General features: G+C 42.8%; 1 protein-coding gene across 1 annotated transcript; it reads right to left on the bottom strand.

The window, feature by feature from the left end:
- Window positions 1-237: 237 nt before the first annotated feature.
- LOC310662972 (uncharacterized protein) lies at window positions 238-20,245 on the bottom strand. Its single transcript, XM_083410420.1, has 9 exons — window positions 19,742-20,245; window positions 18,467-18,505; window positions 12,631-12,927; window positions 10,782-11,078; window positions 9,898-10,194; window positions 9,016-9,315; window positions 7,890-7,991; window positions 5,134-5,155; window positions 238-606 (listed from the first exon to the last, which is right to left on the bottom strand). The coding sequence occupies exons 1-9, from the start codon at window positions 19,902-19,904 to the stop codon at window positions 603-605; spliced, it is 1,521 nt and encodes a 506-aa protein (XP_083266546.1). The 5' UTR covers window positions 19,905-20,245; the 3' UTR covers window positions 238-602.
- Between the last annotated feature and the right edge of the window lie 319 nt (window positions 20,246-20,564).

Below are 20,564 nucleotides of genomic sequence, written 5' to 3'. Positions count from 1 at the left end.
TGACACTCCTACATCCCACAGAGCTTCTGTCTCCTATCACAAAAGTTGAAAGAAGAACAGAAATCGGCTTTACCTGCCTGGACTGATCTCCCAAGGAGGATCTGGAGACAGACTGGAAGTGAAGAGCAAAGGAGAGATGGAGTGTGAATGTGAGATAGACGGCAAATTTCCAATCTGAGTTGAGCAGAGAGGTCACCAACCTGTCAGCAAAGCAGCAGACTTCATGCTCAGTCAGTATCCCTGGAAGAACCACCACGGCTGGAGCCCAAGATCCACCTTCTCTCTGGTTTCTGTCCCAAGAGAGACAATGAACCGGCCTTGCCAAAGTCTGTCTTCTCAAAGCAAAGACTAAAGACAGGAAGCACAACATCACACCTTCGACTCCTGAACATTGTGTAGACACACACCCTGAGCTGTGTGCGGAACTCGGCCTATAGGCTTTAGCCATAACCACAAGCGTTATCCAGCTCCATCTAGGAACTGCTAATCACATCTGATCTTGCTGTGCCATCACCTGTTTTTCTCTGCGGTCAAACTTCTTGAAGCAACCCAAATGGAACAATGTGCAGCCGGATGGGAGAAGGGAAGAGCAGAACTCAACTTCACCTGCATAGACGGATAGCCAAAGGAAGATCGGGTGATTGGAAGGAGAGGAGAAAAGGAGTGAGACAGAGAGACAGAGACAGAGAGATTCTAGTACAGAGAATAGGAAAATGATACATAATGAAATGAACAGGGTGTTTATAACAACCTTTGTTAAAAAGAAAAACAGAGGCTTTTCTTTTGGGAATTATAGAGACAGAATTACCTAACCTGACTATATTTTGAAGGAAAAAATATGAACGAATTCCTATGCCCCACAAATAACCCAGAGATGCATTTTAAATAAAAGCACACATTCTACTCATGTAAAAACACGCCGATTCCCTGACCGTCCGTGGGCCGGGTTTAGAAGGCGATTGGGCCGGATCAGGCCCCCAGGCCTTAGTTAGCCTATCCATGGTTTAAAGGGTTTCTGGGACTGTAATTGAGAGTGTCCTGCTTAAATATCAGACCCTTGTACTGCTTGTGATGATTTCAGTTCACAAAGCAATGATTCTTTGCCTATAATTGTCAATTGGAGTTTTTTGGGGGGGGCATTCATTATCAGTTTTTCCTCTTATCATTACGCTTTCCTTTTCAGTCTGCAAGTCCTTACTGCCCTTTACTTTAGCTTTCATTTTTATCGAGTGAACAATACTGTTCACTGTGCAAAGGACTGTTCCTGAATGGAACTTAGTTCTGCTTTAAGATCTTGCATGATCTTCTGAACAGATCAAGAGAAAGCTGGGTGATGCAGAGCTATTTAATGAACTGTTTGACACCCGAGCAAGTAAAACAATAGAAATAATTAACTAACTGACCAATCACATCCGTTCTGCCCCCCCCCCCAACATAGTCCCTCCCTGCTCCTAACAAAAATCCTGGCTACGCCCATGTGTGCATGCTGTCTTTCTGTCTCGCGCGGGAATACTTTCAGGGGAAAAGATTGGCTTCAGGGATGCATCAGTTTTCATCTTACCTCCAAAGGACACTGTAATGGTTCTAGGGGTTGCTCGTGCGTAAGTTGCCGTTACTCCTGGCTAGGTTGCCTGGTTGAACCCTTGCTGTCTGGACAGCCTCAAGTTCCGTGGCTGCCTCAGTCGCTGGCAGAATCCGTCAGTGGGCATTTCTTAAACCTCTTCCACCATAGAAGCTCTTTGACGCCCAGTCTCCTCCCCCTTTGCCTGTGCGGATGTGTTCTGTGCAAAGTGGGTGTGGGCAACGGAGTACTCGTCCCCTCTCCGCTGGTCTCTGGCGAAGAGTCCTGGAGCCACCTCTCCGATTCCCCCATCTGCCCCCCTTCTCCACTGGTGTTACGCTGATTTCCTTCCCCAGCGGATGGGCTACCTCTCCCCCTACTGGGACCCTCTCCACCATCGTCCTGGAGCCTCTTCTCCGCCTCCCACTCCGATGGCAGTTCCCTGACAGACACCATACAAGAAAGAAGAGAAAATGAGACTAAAACAAAAAAAAAAGTTTTGATTTACTTATTTATTTGAAAGATTTCTTTAATTACCAAGAAAATACCCAAACAGGTCACATTGTATATATTTTTTATTTGATTTTTAAAAATATAAACATACAACAAAAAAAAATCCAAGATCAAAATATTGAGATTGTACAATGGGGCAAAGTATTTTAGACAGACTAACTCTTGAGCATGGGTAGGCAAACTAAGGCCCGGGGGCCGGATCCGGCCCAATCGCCTTCTAAACCTGGCCTGCGGACAATCCGGGATTCAGTGTGTTTTTGCATGAGTAGAATGTGTGCTTTTATTTAAAATGCGTCTCTGGGTTATTTGTGGGGCAGAGGAATTCGTTCATATTTTTTCCTTCAAAATATAGTCCAGCCCCCCCACAAGGTCTGAGGCATACCTGTCAACTTACAGATTTGAAAATATGGGATCAGCAGCCAAAATAAGGGATCAACAATTACTTTGATAAAGTACATATTTTGTTGCATGCAAATGGCTTTAGATACCTATTAGGTCCATAAATTACTTTATAGCATATATTCAACACAAAAAACCAGCAACAATTTGTTTTTGACAAAGGACAGCTGGACATAGAAAGGGCCCCATTGCCTTCAGTAGCTTATTTAAGGGACATCATCAATAAGGGACAGTAGCGGGACATGGAGCTGGAATAAGGGACTGTCCCGCCAAATAAGGGACGCTTGACAGCTATGGTCTGAGGGACAGTGGACCGGCCCCCTGCTGAAAAAGTTTGCTGACCCCTGCTCTTGAGGAAAGTGCTGCAGAAGGTAAGCCACGCCGTATGCTGGACTAGGCAGGGGAAGGCAGAACACTGCCCTCTTCCCTGACCCCTTCCACCCCATCTCCCTGGTTGTAAATTCCCATCTGAATATTTTAATCTCCCCGATGGCTCATTCTTCTTCAGAATCTCTGCTTCGTTCTGCTCTCTTCTTGCCCTGAAGGGGAATGTTGTTGTAGAGACCTTCCTCCTGGTCTTCGGCCGGTTTGGCTCCACTCTCCATCCATGATTGCAATATTGGGGGCTGAGGCAGAGCAGGGGGCAGCAAGGCAGTAAAAGGCATCTGAGTCCTGAAAAGGAGAAGGAAATTGAGGGACATGTTTAAAGAATGGTGATCCCTCCAAGGCTGTTGGGAGCAAATTGAAGGTTTGCATCATCCACTTTTGACAGCAACCAGCTGGACACACCTGGGCAACTCACAAACAGGCCATCCTCTTTTGCTTATCCCCAGTGCACAGCAATTCAGAGGTAGACTGCTTCTGTATAATGAAGATCTACTTAGCTGTCATGACTAAAATGTTTTGGCAGAATATTCTTCACGAATATACCTATTTCCAAAAGGCATCTAAGCCACATCCTGTAGCAGCCAATTCCGTATCTCAGTTTCTATTTCCTTATATAGAAATTGGAAGCGGGGGCGGGGAGCCAGTTATTGTATTGTCAAATGTTTCATGGATGAAGTCGTGATGGTTTCAATATGAAAGACAGAAAGAATCTCCCAATCCCAGCCATGAATGGAGGGGGAAATAACCTCACTAAACTATTTTATTTTTTTAAATCTTTCCACAGTTTCCGTCCCAGTTTCTTACACAGAGAATACACACAGCAGCTCATGGCAAAGGTGAACGGCCAAGTAACTCAATGATTAATCCCCCTCTTGTGAAAAGTCCAAACTGCCATCAAAGCATCTGTCTGAGGAGCTGCCTGCCCTCCTGGGTCCAGAATAGACATTAGAATCATAGAATCAAAGAATTACAGGGACCCCCAAGGGTCATCTAGCCCAGCCTCCGGCAACCTGGAATCCTGCTCTGCTCCCTTCGCCACTTCTGCCCCCAACTTTCCCTGTCCATTGGCTCTGTCCCTGTCCCAGCCACCCCATCCCTTACAGACATCTTCCCTTCTCTCCGACATGCCAATCATTTCCCCCTCCTGATTCAGGTAGGTAGCGGTGTTGGTCTGACGCAGTAGAAATATATTTTTAAAAATTGTCCAGTAGCACCTTGGAGACCAACTAAGTTTGTTCTTGATATGAGCTTTCATGTGCATGCACACTTCTTCAGATACACTGAAACAGAAGTCACCAGACCCTTATATATAGTGAGAAAGGGAGGGGTATTACTCAGAAGGGTGGTGGGATTGGGTGATTGGCTGATAGGTGTCGACTGTTTACCACTATCAGCCAATCACCCATTCCCACCACCCTTCTGAGTAATACCCCTCCCCACCCTCTCACTATATATAAAGGTCTGGTGACTACTGTTTCTGTGTATCTGAAGAAGTGTGCATGCACACGAAAGCTCATATCAAGAACAAACTTAGTTGGTCCTTAAGGTGCTACTGGACAATTTAATAAAAAAATTTAAATGTATTTCCCCCTCCTTATCTGCAACCCCCAAACTTGTCCTTTCAGTCCTTCTTCCTGGGTAGCTCAGTTGGTTAGAGCGTGGTGCTGATGATCCCAAGGTTGCAGGTTCAATCCCCTTATGGGGCAGCTGTATATTCCTGCATTGCAGGGGTTGGACTACATCAGGCACCCCCAAACTCGGCCCTCCAGATGTTTTGGGACTACAAATCCCATCATCCCTGACCCCTGGTCCTGTTAGCTAGGGATGATGGAAGTTGTAGTCCCAAAACATCTGGAGGGCAGAGTTTGGGGGTGCCTGAACTAGATGATCCTTACGGTCCCTTCCAATTCTATGATTCTATCTCTGAAAATCAGGGGAGCAGAAATTAGGAATGGCCGCCTGGTGGGCTTCCCAGAGGCATCTGGCTGGCTACAGTTGGAAAATGGAGGCTGGGCCAAATGAATCCCCTTTGCCTTGTGCTAAAGAGCTCTTTTTATCTTCTTGCAGAAATGTGGCTTTTTTGGCAGCCACGCCCTTGCAGCCTCTTGTCACTCCTGACTGCATGTCCCTGCTTCTGTTTTTAAGCACACAGCAGCCCCGACTCCTCCGATGACGGGCCACACAAACCGCAGTGCCATGTCTAACAGCCTGGAGGAAGCTGCTTCTGACAGCTGCCGGCGATTGCCGGCCACCGAGTTTTCATACTCACTCACCTTGCTGTGATCGCTCTCTTATCTGAGAAAAGAAAAAAAAGTTTGTGAATGTGTGTGACTCTTAAGCGAAGGAGGAGACACAAAGACAGGACACCAGGGGTTCCCACATTTAGAGCATGTAAGACCCAATATCCTCTAGAATGCTGAACTTTACATTGCTTGGCTAGGGAACAGTCTGCAACACACAGAAAAGTGGGTGAAATTTCAAGGATGGAAGCAGCTATGCTCACCACTATACCACCAACATAATATTTTGGGACACAATATATGAAAAATTAAAGAAAATGTTAAACTATACACTTCCTAAAAAAACAAAATTATTTTTATTAGGTATTTTTACAACAAATATCCCAAAAGCTAATAAAAGAGTTTTTCTTTATGCTTCTACGGCTGCCAGGATTCTTATAGCAAAGTATTGGAAAAGTAATGTAATACCGACAAAAGAAGAATGGCACCTAAAGCTATGTGAATATCTTGAATTAGCGAAATTAACAGAATTCATAAGAAACTATTCGGGAGATAGGATAAAAAAAAAAAAGAATGGGATGTTTTTAAAAATTACATGATGCAACATGGTTCCAGTGATGACACTTGGCTGAGAATAGACTAAATTCCACAGAGATAAGAGAATAGTTCTCCACTGAATGAAAATGGATGCAGAAATTTTAAGATATGAGAAACTAGAAACCGCATAGTGGTAGAAGGAAGTCATCAAATAAATCAAGGAATAAAACCAGAGATCAGGTATAGATAAGAAAGTAAGAATGGCAAGGAGAAATCAATAAGCTGAAGATAAAAGGATTTCTTACTGGAAATATATGTTTATAATAATGTCAATGATGGTTTGCATTTCTTGTACGTTTTTCATAAGATTTTTGTTTAATTTTTTCTTTATTCTTTCTTTTCTCTTCTTTTTCTTTTTTTCTCCTTTTCTAGCCTCTTATTGTGAAGATTTTTTCTTTTACAACAGAACAATGTAGTTCATTGTGTGTAATTCTTAATAAAGGGGGGAATTAAAGGATGGCTGTTGTTTGGGGCTCTGAAGGCCAAGAGGCCACCATTTTGAATCGGAAACAATCCGAGAGTCTGCAAAGGTCTTAGAAAGGCTGACAGGATGTGCTCTTTATAAGCCACTGTCTTTTCAAACCACAGAAGGTTTGAACAGTTTTCAATGGCAGCCCCATGAAGAGGGCATTGCAAACAATTTCAGATCTCTGTCCTGGGCAAATACCGTAGATGGGGCTGCTCCCTTTTATAACCCTGCTTCTGTGCTTCTAACTGCAACCTGACACACAGAAACGGATCAGGCGAGGTTTCTCCTGATAAAAAATACTGATGGAAATAGCTTCTCCTGCAAATGCAGGTTTTGGTGTGTCTGGCTGCTGTTGAAGAGATGAGGACAAACATGAAGAAGGCAGAAGCAAAGAACAAATAAGAGGAGCTCTAACAGGAAGTAAAATAACTTGGTTGTTGTTGTTGTATACTGTATACAACTGGAGCGACGCACAAAGAAGGGGTTAAGGGAAAACAAGAACTGCAAAGAATATACAAAAAATTTGGGGGGAGTTATAAAAAGGAGAGATAGAGAAGAAAATACAGTTATAAAAAGGGGAACCAGTGAAATTTATAGATGGAGGATGAAGAAGATCAATTAAAAGAGGTGTGGGAAAAGGAGACAACATGGCAGATAGTCACAGTTGGGGGGGGGGATATGGGAGAAACATTGAAAATGTTGTCATAAGAGTAAAAGAAAATTATTATAAATTTGTTTGGAGATGGTATTTAGCACCAGTCAGATTAAATCAAATAAACAAGGAATATTCGGTGCTATGTTGGAGGGGATGCCAGGAAACCGGGAATTATGTTCACGTGTGGTGGGGATGTAAATATGTACAATTTTTCTGGGAAAGGGCATTTAAGGAGATAACAGAAATCACTGGGTTAAAGCTGATCGAAAGTCCAGAGGTAGCATTATTATCAATTTACGATGGGGTGGAAGTTTCGCAGGCTAGGAAGAACTTGCTCACAAATTTATTGACAGCTACACAAATTATTATAGCTAGGAAATGCAAGGGGAAAGCAGAATATAAAATGGAAGAATGGGATAAAGAGGTGTGGAATATAGTTATGATTGATAAATTAACATGTGTCATTAAGGTAAGACGGGGAATACGCAGGAGAAATTATTTTGAGGAGATATGGAGGGTGTTTGCGGAATTTGTACTGTTAAAATGGAAAAGGGTCAAACCATCACAAGAGGTGTTGAAATTTTAGAAGGTTGGATAGTTGCAATGAAATGATCTTAGTGGTGGGGTGCACATTTTCAGCCAGTGTGGTGTAGTGGTTAAGAGCGGTAGTCTTGCAATCTGGGGAACTGGGTTTGAGTCTCCGCTCCTCCACATGCAGCTGCTGGGTGACCTTGGGCTAGTCACACTTCTCTGAAGTCTCTCAGACCCACTCACCTCACAGAGTGCTTGTTGTGGGGGAGGAAGGGAATGGAGAATGTGAGCTGCTTTGAGACTCCTTAGGGTAGTGATAAAGCGGGATATCAAATCCAAACTCTTCTTCTTATTATTATTCATTTATGATTATTACTTTGTCAAAAAAAAAAAAAAATGAAGAAGGCATGCTGTGCATAAGCAGTTAGTGATAATTCTGGCTGTGACGATTCTACCAGGTGTTATTTCCACCCACATCTGCATTCTTCCTGGGATGTCCATCTCCCCAGGCTCAGCTTCCCCTGCCTTGCCAAATACCTTTGTGCTTCCTCCTATAAATAGAGACAGCAAACACCAGGAGGAGGAGACATCCGCAGGTGCCGCATCTAATGGCTAGTGAGAGAAGACAAGGATCTGAACCTGCAAGAAAATTGCAGTCGATCAGAATGGGGTTATTGGTCAGAGAAATAGTCAATTGTTACAATACAAAGACTTGGCTAGTATCTATGAACTTTGCTGCTCCACATATTCCCCTCTTTGGCCATTCTAACTTCCACCCTTCTTCTTCCCTCCTTGTTCTCTGAATTGATTGTCCCTTTCTATATATTATTCTTTCCAACCATCCATATTCTGTAGTTATAGGCTGCCTTTCAGGTCGACCCTCTCAAACAGAAGCATGGCAGCATCATAACATTCCTAAAACACAGCCACTCATGATAAAATAACAATACAGTACCATCAGATATAATGGGACGCGGGTGGTGCTGTGGGTAAAACCTCAGCGCCTAGGACTTGCCGATCGCATGGTCAGTGGTTCGAATCCCCGCGGCGGGGTGCACTCCCATCATTCGGTCCCAGCGCCTGCCAACCTAGCAGTTCGAAAGCACCTCCGGGTGCAAGTAGATAAATAGGGACCGCTTACCAGCGGGAAGGTAAACGGTGTTCCGTGTGCTGCTCTGGCTCGCTAGATGCAGCTTGTCACACTGGCCACGTGACCCGGAAGTGTCTGCAGACAGCGCTGGCCCCCGGCCTCTAGAGTGAGATGAGTGCACAACCCTAGAGTCTGGCAAGACTGGCCCGTACGGGCAGGGGTACCTTTACCTTTACCTTTACCATCAGATATGAAACAATACGACCAGACAAAAATAATAACGGTACAAAAGCAAACAAATCAGGCAGCAGTAGCACTGCTTCCATTTATTTTCGTAGGGTGAAAATAATATTTCGCACTGAGCTGAATCAGGTGGGTTATTTACAGTGCAACCCTTATTTATTTATTTATTTATTTATTTATTTATTTATTTATTTAGACATTTTGCTCCCTTCTAGTGCAACTGCAGCACTCAGGGGGGCTTATTACCTATACAATCACAATTTTATACAAATATAAAAGAGAGAGAGAGAGAGAGAGAGAGAGAGAGAGAGGGTCATGAGAGGGGCGTACCTTTTTCTGAATTGTCCTTCTTTTGGTCTGTGGTTGATTTGGGATCACAGCAGGTGGATGATTTCCTGCTCTCCTGAGCATTGGTGCTGCTGGTTTGCAGACTCAACTGCAAAGAGCTGGACCAGGAGGTGCTTGATGCAAGGAGCTTCGTGCGTGTTGAGGGTCTTCTTGCGACATAGCGAGAAGAGCTGGTTGATGAAGTTGCCAGTGTTGACTTTCTAGGGGGCCTGGTTGTGGCAGCAAAACTCAGAACAGCCTGGTCAGGGCTGGACAGTGGAGGCATTGTGGAAAGTGGTTCATCTGCAGAGAGAATCAAAGAGAATCCCAAGGTCAGAAGGGATCCCCATGTGACGACATCCCTTGTATGATCCTCGGGGCAGGCACCCTGCCTTTGTTTCCTTCGATGTTGTCCTGGAAGGCGCAATGTGTTTCAAAGGCAGACTGGAAACAAGCAAGCTGATAAATAATAGAAGAAAAGTGGAGTTTGGAAGGACTATGAAATTACGGGTGATCTTAGAATTCTGTACAGTGGTACCTCGGGTTACATATGCTTCAGGTTACAGACTCCGCTAACCCAGAAATAGTACCTCAGGTTAAGAACCTTGCTTCAGGATGAGAACAGAAATAGTGCTCCGGCGGCGCGGCGGTGGCAGGAGGCCCCCATTGGCTAAAGTGGTGCTTCAGGTTAAGAACAGTTTCAGGTTAAGAATGGATCTCTGGAACGAATTAAGTACTTAACCCGAGGTACCACTGTACATATTCTACTAACAAAATTATTCCCCCTATTCCTTGCCTGCCCAAGGAACCTCAGTCCCCCAACCTCAGTCCACCTTCCCATTTCCCCCTCCAAGAGACCCATATTACAAAGAAAGGTCTCCTCACCCCACACCAAAATCCTGATGGAGTTGCTCTCTCTGGATGGGAACTCTCGCCCTGATACCACAATGTGGTACTTGCAGGAGTAATCTCCACCATCTTGAGGAAGAAGCAGTTGTATGTGTGTGAAGGTGTTCAGAGAGGAGGGGACATTGATGAGTTGAAGTTGTCTCTTGTCCTTGAAAAACTGGATCTTTGATACATCACGGCTTTCATAAGCTGAACATCTAAGTTTTATGGACTCTTCTCTTCTGTAGCTATCCTTTTCTGGCGAAACAGTTAAGACTGGGGGACGAGGGTGTTCTGAGAAGGGAGTAGAAGGAGCACAGAGAAAGGAATAATAATCTCTGTTAAACACCTCTGTTTCAGGAATTTGGAGCATAACCATCTTACTGGTTAAATTATTTTAACAATAAACCCTCCAGTAAACCTTGGAATCTGTGGCTCTGGCGGGGTCTTGGAATCTCTAACAGACCACTCATGTCAGGCTTCAGGAAATTGGCTTATTCCCCCGTGGCAGTAGATAAGCAGAACAAAGGAAAATGAGTCTTCTTACCAGTTAGAAACTTTAATAATCACAGCTAGGGAATAAAGAACACATCTCTCCTAGAAATGGCGGTGCGCCCAATTAAGGAATCCACCCCCTGCCTATTAATCTACATCACGTCTACACCTTGTAATCTGAGCTTGCACCCTCTGCGCTTTCTTTTCTGCTACTTTCTGAGCTGTCCATGACTTTGGAGAAGGGGGGGGGGTGAATGTTGTCCAGAGACTGTGAATCTGTCACCTTGTAAAATAACCAAGTTGACATTTCCCATGTTCCCCACTCCCTGCTAGACACGGAGACCTTTTGGATCTCCTCCATCAGCATGCAGAAGAAACGCTCTCACCTGTCATGACTACAGAGACTGGGGAGCTCATTGGGGACTGGATCATCTGTCCTGAATTCTGCACCCAGTATAGGCATTTGTATATTCCAGCAGTATTTTTATTCACAGGGAATGCTGCATAGGGGCCGCTTCCTTGATCTGGCAGCACCTTGTAGTTCTGATCGTGTTGTTCCTTGTAGAAGTTGAATCCTGCCATGCCCATTTCCTCAGGAGCTGAACAGGTCAAGGTAACCCGTTCTCCTGGACTGTAAACAGGTTCCAGTGGTTGCTGAAAAAGTTCAGCAGGTGGGAGGGATGCTGGGTTCCACAGGAAGCAGAGGGAGAGAAGCATCCAAAGATTTAGGGAACAACGTAAAAGGGAAAGGTTTTCTGTTTTCTCACAATTTCCTTTCTAAGACTGACACATGCTGTATGTTTCCTTCCATTTCATTAAAGGATTTCTACCCCGCTTCTCATTTGCAGAAATAAATACCCAAGTAGTCTACATAATAACAAATAATAGGAGAGAACAAATCTCTGAAAAATAATCAATAAAATCAGGGCTGGATTTGCGTATAAGCTAAACAAGCTATAGCTTAGGGCCCCACTCTCTTGGGCCCCCCAAAAAAAATTAAAGGAAAAACAACAACCTGGATGTACATTTCCAAAATATAAGACAAAAAACAAAGAAAATAAAACCTACATACAGCAACTGTGTTTTGTGTTGTGTAGGCTCCTAGGATGTAAGCAATGGGTCCCGCCTGCTAGCCTGCTCCCTAAAATATCACTGGTTTGCTCATTTCTATATATAGGGTGCCTACATTCTACATGTGCAAATGGCTTTAGATACCTATTAGGTCCATAAATTACCATATAGTATATATTCAACCAAAAAACAGCAACAATTTGTTGTTGACAAAGGACAGCTGGACATATAAAAGGCCCTGTTACCTTCAGTAGCTGAGGGCCTCATCAAACCTAAATCCAACCTTGAATAAAATCATCACAATGGCCAGCGAAGGCTGAAGGGCTAGGTATTCAATTCACCCTACGGTTTCTGCCTGTCTAATCTCAGCAGGGAGAGCATTCTGTAGGTAGGAATGGAAAAGGATCTCTGCAGCCCCAACCAGATGGAGCTTTGCAGGCGATATGTAGAGTTTCAGTAGGGATTCAGTAGGATTAACACAGTTTCATTCCCCCTGTCCCTCGCTCACTGAAGATCACCCATTAGGGTGACCAAGGCCAATTTAGTCCAAAAACCAGGCTTGAACCCAGACTGGAATTAGTATCTTCCAATCTTCCATGATTAAACACCTTTAATAGACATGAATTCTTTTAGAACTCTCATTAATGGAGTGGAACAGCAGGTCAAGTTCAGCAAAAACATTTACTTTTGAAATCCTTCCCAGAGATCTGGACATCCTAATGATATCACACAACCTTCAGGGGATTAAATTAAAAAACAACACCCAGTTTAAATAGCATAGATCCTCCCTGAAGAACGCGGGGAATTGAAGTTTTGCGAGAATGCAGAGAAACATCATTAGCAATCTCTATAACCTCCGTAAAATCAATATTGCCAACATTTATTGTGAGAAAACAGTGGCAGCCAACTGGCTTAAGTTTAGAAACAGACAGAAACCCTTTCCCCTCATTAAGATAAAAAAACAATTTTATCTGTGTTTTATTGTTAACTTTACTATCTACATTGCTTAGAATTTCTTTGGAATAAGTAGTATATGATTTCTTTGCACAAGTAAAAAAAAAAGTAGCAACCCACATAAATATGCCAGAATTTCTGGATTGCCTTTAGGAAGACGGAGAGAACTTTTTGAGTCTTCAGTTAATGAGCTAGCCAAACTTTACTCACCAGGGATGGAAACCTCAATGCGGTTACTCCATTCAGACAGTTGTCCTGCACTGTTTTCTTCCAAGTAGGCACAGACAAATGATTTCTTTGTTTCCTGAAATTCTGCAGTGATTTCCAGGGTATTATTGAAGTCTTCTTGGAGTTTAGTCCACCCACGATCTGCCTTCATTTCATAAAATAAGAACTTGGCTGCCAGCTGCCCTTCCGGAGGGGAGCATTTCATCGTGATCCGTTGTCCCTGGAGAAAGGTCTGTCTTGGAGGGATGATGGACAGCTCTGGAGCTGGTGGAGGCGGAACTGCATTGGGGAAAGGGAAGAAGTGCAAGGGGGAAATGCCATTCAGCCCCTTCCTTGAGCTATTCTCCTGTACTCCCTCATCGATGAATTTTTTATTTTTATTTTTTTAAATTTAATATTTATTAAATTTTCATGGTATAATATAAACAAGACATAAAGAAACAAAGAAAAAAAGGAAAAAATACAATAAAGAAAAAACGCATTAACATATAAAAAAAGAATAAACACACAAAATAACAACAGTTAAAAACAACTTCATCTTTCAAAAGAAATATTGCATTAGCTTTTTTCCTGAACTTCCCCGTACCTCCCTCCTTTGTATTCCATTTCCATTGTTCGATCAGCAAATCCTTTCCCTCATTTACTTTCATCTCAATTCTTATCTTAATATTTTGGCTTTACCCTTCCCTCTCTTTTACCACTATTTTTCCATAAACTTCATAGCTTTTTTACTGTAAGCCACTTAGCTGAAATCCAGCATCATTCTAACATTCATTAATTTTACAATGTTTCTGTAAATAGTCCTTGAATTTCTTCCAATCTTCTTCCACCTGATCTTCTCCCTGGTCTCGGATTCTGCCGGTCATTTCTGCCAGTTCCATATAGTCTATCACCTTCATCTGCCATTCTTCCACGGTGGGTAATTCTTGTGTCTTCCAATACTGCGCAATTAGTATTCTTGCTGCTGTTGTGGCATACATAAAAAAAGTTCTATCCTTTCTTGGCACCAATTGGCCGACCATGCCCAGGAGAAAGGCCTCTGGTTTCTTGAGGAAAGTATATTTAAATACCTTTTTCATTTCATTATAGATCATTTCCCAAAAGGTCTTAATCCTTGGGCACGTCCACCAAAGGTGAAAGAATGTACCTTCTGTTTCTTTACATTTCCAACATTTATTATCAGGCAACTTATAAATTTTTGCTAGCTTGACTGGTGTCATGTACCACCTATATATCATTTTCATAATATTCTCTCTTAAGGCACTACATGCCGTGAATTTCATACCAGTGGTCCATAACTATTCCCAGTCAGCCATCATTATATTATGTCCAACATCCTGTGCCCATTTAATCATAGCAGATTTCACTGTTTCATCCTGCGTATTCCATTTCAACAGCAAGTTATACATTCTTGACAAAGTCTTAGTTTTGGACTCTAACAATTCTGTTTCCAATTTTGATTTTTCCACCTGGAAGCCAACTTTCCTATCTAGTTTGTATGCCTCCATTATTTGATAGTGAAGCCAGTCACACACTTTATTTTTTAGCTTCTCAAAACTCTGCAATTTCAATCTGTCTCCTTCTTGCTCTAAAATCTCCCAATATTTTGGCCATTTGGCCTCCATTTTAAGCTTTTTAAAAGCCTTCGCTTCCATTGGTGACAACCACCTTGGGGTTTTACTCTCAAGTAGATCTTTATACCTTATCCAGACATTAAACAATGCTTTCCTTACAATGTGGATCTTAAACATTCTATGCACTTTAACCTTCTCATACCATAAATAAGCATGCCAGCCAAAAGCATTATTAAATCCTTCTAGATCCAAAATATCAGTATTTTCCAGAAGTAGCCATTCTTTCAGCCTTTAAATGAGTTGTTGGTTCAAGGTATGCTTGTTTAGTGCCAAGAATGCCTTGGTCCTAACTTCCGGGCTAGCACCTCCGGCAATGGCGTATTTCCTCTAATCTGGAGGAACCCGCTCCGTGGAAATCAGGGTCTGGACCGCCACAGCGAGGCGGAGACCCACTAAAAACCACAGGCGGGAGAAGCCTGTGGACCTGGGATTCGGCTGGCACCTTTTGCGCCTCCCCTACTCGCGGGGAAACCCGGTTTCGGGGATCCGGAGCGACGTGGGGTGAGTGGCGTGGTGCTTTGAATCGACTGCTTCTTTCACGGAGTGAAGCCAAATTGCTGTTGCCAGAGAGCGCTGACTTTTTCCTGTGGACAATTGGACTTTAAACAACTACTCGTGAGTAGAACAGAAAATTGGATTTGTAAACATCGTAATTTGGCACTGAAACTGGAAGGCTCTAAACAGGAAGTCCGCCTTCCTCTTTGTAAATAGATCAAAGCAAAGACGTTGCAAGCTAAAGTCTGGGAAAAGCCTTTTGTAAAGGATTAAATTTTCATCATTTAAAAATACTAAACCCCCCTTGGAAGCAGGAGAAGAGGGGGGAAATTTTGGACTGTTTAAGCCTGCAGGAGAGAGAGTGAAGAGAGATAAATTTCCACTGTTCTGAACCTGGGACCGGGCTGCCAGTAAGACTGACGGTTGGGAAAGTTCATTGACTGTGAATAAAACATATGTTGACAGATAGATAAATAAGAGAAATACATTGTTTCCATTGTTTTCCTCTGCATTTAAAAAGGAGCAAAAGTAACTGAAAATTGAAAATTAACTTTGTTGCTGGATCTGTGTTTAAAAGGACAGATACAAATAGAAATTGTTTCCTCTAGAGGGAGCTTTTGAAACTGCTGCAGTAGTGGAATTGGGGAATTTTCCAGCTGTAGAGATTAAAGACCCTGAGAAATAGAGTGACCTTGGACAAGAATGTCAAAATAAGAAGCCCTAGTGAATGCATTTTGCAAGATAAGTGCTTTACTGGAACAGCTCCATGAGAAGACGGATGTGATGATTACTAAAATTGATAATTTGGGACAAAAAACAAAGCCTTGGAGAAATTCTACTATGCAAAAGGCGGCCAGCTGGTTCCACCAATCAGAAAAGCATTTATCAGCAAAGTCCTCCCGATGTTATTGTATGGGGTTGAAATCTGGGGGTGGAATTTAAAAACACTACAACGGCTGGAGATTCTACAAAACTCTTTTGCACGGAAGATACTGGGTCTCCCCAAGGGCTCGGTTGCAGCACAGTTAAGAACAGAACTGGGCCTCCCCTCCATTGTTGCGAGAGCCCACATTAGAATTATTAGCTTTTATTGTAAATTAATCAATGCCCCAGGTCCCCTACTAGCCAGGCAAGCCTTTTTAACGTGTTCTCAAAGCAATAAATGGTCCAAGGCCATGGTGACTATTACTGCACGCTACTCTCTCCCAAATCTTGACTCGCTGTCCTCTTGGGACAAACATAAAATCCGGGCCTGGATTCTTACAAGAGACGAGGCCATGGACCGGGCACAGTCCACCTCAGCTCGCCTCTCCATGTGGCTCCCTAAAGTGAAAGTGGTAAGATCACTTGCCAACTACTTGATAGACCTGACGGAGCCCAACTTGAGAAGAGCGTTTACTATGGCCCGCTTCCATTCTATACCCACGGCCTTCCTGCAGGGGATTTATTCTAAGACCCCTATTACCCAGCGTCTATGTCCATGCACAATGAATGAAGTAGAGGACTTCATACATTTCTTTTTCTACTGCCCTATTTATGAGCCAATAAGATCTAAGCTCCTCCTTTTGATCCCGTCCACCATTACATCTAAGGAAGACTGTTTGAAATCGCTTCTTGTGGACGCAAATCCCCAAATCTCACGTGGGGTGGCAATATTCATAGTGCAGGCTCTGAAACTCAGGGCTACTCTGACAGGGTAGCGTGCCCTAGACCTGGACCCGTTTTAATCTTTTATTACTTTTAACTCAATATGCTGAGTCTGTTCTGGGGCCATTTTGTGCTTTATATATACCCGCATACTAGTTTTTGGGCGCTGGCTATTATATCTTTGCATTATTGTCTTCGGGTAACTTAAATGTCACTACGCCAGCCAAAACACCTGAATTTTGCTGGGTTGCTTGTCTCTAGTTTGTCTTTTTTCTTTTTTGTATTGTCTTATTTTGCTATGGCAGTTTGCTAATGCAATAAAGGATTCATTTTGACATGGCAAGCTGTGGAGAAGACAAAGGAAAAAGCTGCTTTTGAACCTCAAATAATACAAGTGGAGGCCTCATCTTCACAGAGGCAATTTGATGAATATAAGCTGATGCCTTGTGTGATTGAATTTGAAAGTCAGATTTGGAGAGATGGAGCCCCGCTTGGATTGGAGAAGGAAAGTTGGATAGATTCCCTTATGAAGGGATGTTCTGGACTTCGGGATTTGGACTTGGGACAGGGGGAGTTTGGAGTTGTGGAGGCCTTTAGCCTCGAAGGGACTTTGAAACATGCTTTGAAACACCTTTTGGACTTTAGTTCTGACAATGGAGTATGGGCTGACCTGTCGAGAATGAATAAAGGAATTGTTAAGTTGGAGTTCCCCCGAGATCCGATCCTCTGTGCCAAAGAAAGGAAACTAAGAACAAGTTCAGCAGAAGATAAAGCAAAGTGTATGCATAAATATGAAGAAGATCTGCAGAAGGGACATGGAAAAGAGTTAAGAGCCTCGGATAGAAGATCACCAGGTTGATGGACTATATGGAACTGATAGAAAGGACTGACAGAATCCGAGACCAGGGAGAAGAGACGGTGGAAGAAGACTAGGGGGGGGAAATAAAAAATAAATTATTTAGAGAAACATTGTAAAATTAATGAATGTTAGGAAATGTTGGAATGAAATTACATGGCTTTAGTAGAAACATTATAAAGAGTTATGTATAAATAAATTTTAAGGTTTTGATGGTAAGATAAGGTTAAAATAAATTAAGATAATTAAATGACAGAAAGCAGTAAAAGATGGAAAGGATTTGCTGATATAGTTAATAACTGGAATACAAAAAAGGGAGGTGTGAGGAGGTCGAGGAAATAAGTTAATGAAAGATAATGATAAATATTGGATGTGTTTTTAATTGTTTTTGTTTCTGTTTGTGTTTTGATGTACTGTGTTTTTTGTTTTCTTTTTATGTATTGATTTGTATTCTTTATTCTTTTTTCCTTTCTTTTTTGTTCTTGCTTTTTCTTCTGTAATTTTTAAGCTTCTAATAAATATTATTAAAAAAAAAAAAAGAATGCCTTCGTCCTCCTCAGTCCTGCATTAAACAAATGCTACACACAGATTTTCACAATCTACTTCCTTGGGGTCACTATCATAATCACCTGAACAGCATTCCAATAATTCTATTCCATTAACTGGTGGAACTTTTCAGCAAAACCTTTCGATTTTTGACAAACATAATTTCTCGAGAAAAGCTCACCTAAACAAGCATGTTTGAACCATGGGTTGCCAGATGTTGTTGAACTGCAACACCCATCAAGCTGCTTGGTGGATGACTGATGGGAGTTGTAGACCAATAATCTCTCTCCCCCTCAATAAGCAAGCAGATTAATGAGAAAAGGAAATAGGACTTTAGAAGGATTACAGAATCAGCTACTCCAACAACCCTTTCCGTGTCACCTACTCCTGCTGCAACACCGACTACCCGCCTCCCCATGGTCTGCGTGGCCACTGTCCTGCCCCATTGCTACATCAATTCATGCATTTCTATCAATGCATGCAATTCTGTCACGATGAGTACATTTCTCACCAGTGATGGACAGCACAACCTCGTTACTCAGTGAAGACAGGAAGAGTTCTTCTGCACTCTTTCCCCCCAGGTAAGAACAAACAGTATCTCCCAACCACTCAGTACTTGAAGTTATATTAATTGGATTACCTGCAAGGGCCGTCATCCAGGAAAGAGCCGAAAATGAGGCTGAAAAACAACAGAGGAGAAAAATGTGATGGTTAGATATTTATATATAACGTTTTTGGCATCGTTTTAAGTTTCATAATCTGGACTTCTAAATAACCTCATACACATTTTTTTTCTCCCAAAGTAATACCCACTATTCTGAAGCATTTCTGGAGGTTATGATTTTATTTTGGTTTTTTTGCAGGAAAGGTAAAGGTTAAAAACAGCCAACTTTTCCATGCCAGTGACATTGTGTGGATGCTGTGAATGATTTGCCTGAGACTGCTCATCCCTCCCTAAAGACACACCTGGAAACAGAGAACAGAGGCAGGAGATTTGAGTAAACACAGACAGTGGAAACTAGGAAGGGAAGTGTAGATAGGAGGCTCCAGAAGAAGGAAAAGAGTGGGGTTGGAGGGGAGAAGAAAAGGGTCTTACCCAGGAGGACAAAGAGACGGCCAATTTGCTCCATGCTTCAAGGATGGGGTTTAGAAGAAGCAGCTTCAGCAGCAACACTGAGCTGATGCATCTGCAATAGTAATCTTCTATCCAAACCCACTGAGAAGAAACACAGTGGCGTTGCTGAGCATTCTGGGTGCGCCGCTGGTGTCAAACGGGGCTGACCACCAGGGTGGCCTCAAGAAGAGTTCCCAGCATGCCTTGCAGCACTGAGCTGCTCTGCAGAAGCTGTCATGGCCACTCTCAAATGCAGATGTATAAGTTGAGAGAAATTAGGTAACTGATAAAATGCTGAGCACGTTAGCACCTACTATAGGGAACATAGGGAAGCTGGGGCTTTTTAAAGTCAATGGGGGATGACAAAAGATCTTTGAAAAACACAAACACTCATTTACACTTCTCAAGCACAATACACACAGCGTCACACCGGATGGAGGCGCAGCTATTTTGCACAGCATCACACAGAATGAAACAGTCCTCATGCTGGCTTGTGGTCCTCACTTTCTCTTTTGTGCTTATTTTTGGAAACTGGTTTTTTGGGGGCAGCTCTGTGACACGTAAAGAGCAAGAAGTGGTGACGTGGAGGAGAAGCAGAGGGAGGGCTTGAAAAAAGTGTCCTTGAAGCCAATGCCTTTTTCATGGGAAAAGAGGCAAGGCTGGCAATCTTTCTCCACTTCCTAATTTCACTTCTCATTTCATTCCTCTCTTCGCATTATCCATGGCTTGCATGTCCCTGACTGAGAAATCCCAGACGATCTGCCTCAAATTATTCCGTTCACCTCTCTCAGAGTCACAAACCTGAGGAAACCCTTAGCAAACTACAGCGCCCTGAATTCATGGAAGGAAGGAATGTGATTTGAAGGTATAAGTCTGTACCCAGCCTAAGTTCCTGGAATAAGAAAGCTTCAAACATTCTTTCTGATAGATCGGACACAAACAGTGAGGATTGGATGTGTAACATCTAATTCCTTAAAAATCAGCACTGGCACACCACAGGGATGTGTGCTAAGTCCCTACCAGTATTCATTGTATACATACGATTGTGTATCATCTGATCCGTCTACTGCAATTATTAAGTTTGCAGATGACACCACCATAATAGGTTTAATAACAGGTGGAGATGATTCAGCGTATAGAAGGGAGGTCCAAAAAATATCTACAAGGTGCCTAGGGAACAACTTGCACCTTAATATCAGTAAGACAAAGGAGATGGTGTTGGACTTTCGGAGGAAGAGAGAATTAGCTCCGCTGTACATTGGGGAGGGCTGTGTGGAGAGAGTCTCTTCCTTTAAATTCTCAGGAGTTTATCTCAGTGAAGACCTTACTTGGAAAATAAATACAACCCAGGTGGTTAAGAAAGCCCAACAGAGACTCCATCTCCTCAGAGTCTTGCGGAAGAACAATGTCAATCAACATCTGATGATCTCCTTCTACCGGTCAACAAAAGAAAGTGTCCTTTCATACTGCATCATGGTGTGGTGTGCTGGTTTGACGTCATCTGATAGGAAGTGCCTACAGAGGGTGGTGAACATAGCACAAGATATTATGGGCTGTCCCGTGAATCCACTGGATGAAATAGCGGAAGTACGTTGCCTCAGGAGAGTGAGGAAAATTGTCAGGG

This window comes from Podarcis tiliguerta, assembly GCF_965153285.1.
Source record: "Podarcis tiliguerta genome assembly, chromosome: 13".
Lineage (NCBI taxonomy): Eukaryota > Metazoa > Chordata > Lepidosauria > Squamata > Lacertidae > Podarcis > Podarcis tiliguerta.
The sequence above is the reverse complement of the archived record's forward strand: the minus strand, read 5'-3'. Positions and strand labels throughout refer to the sequence as shown.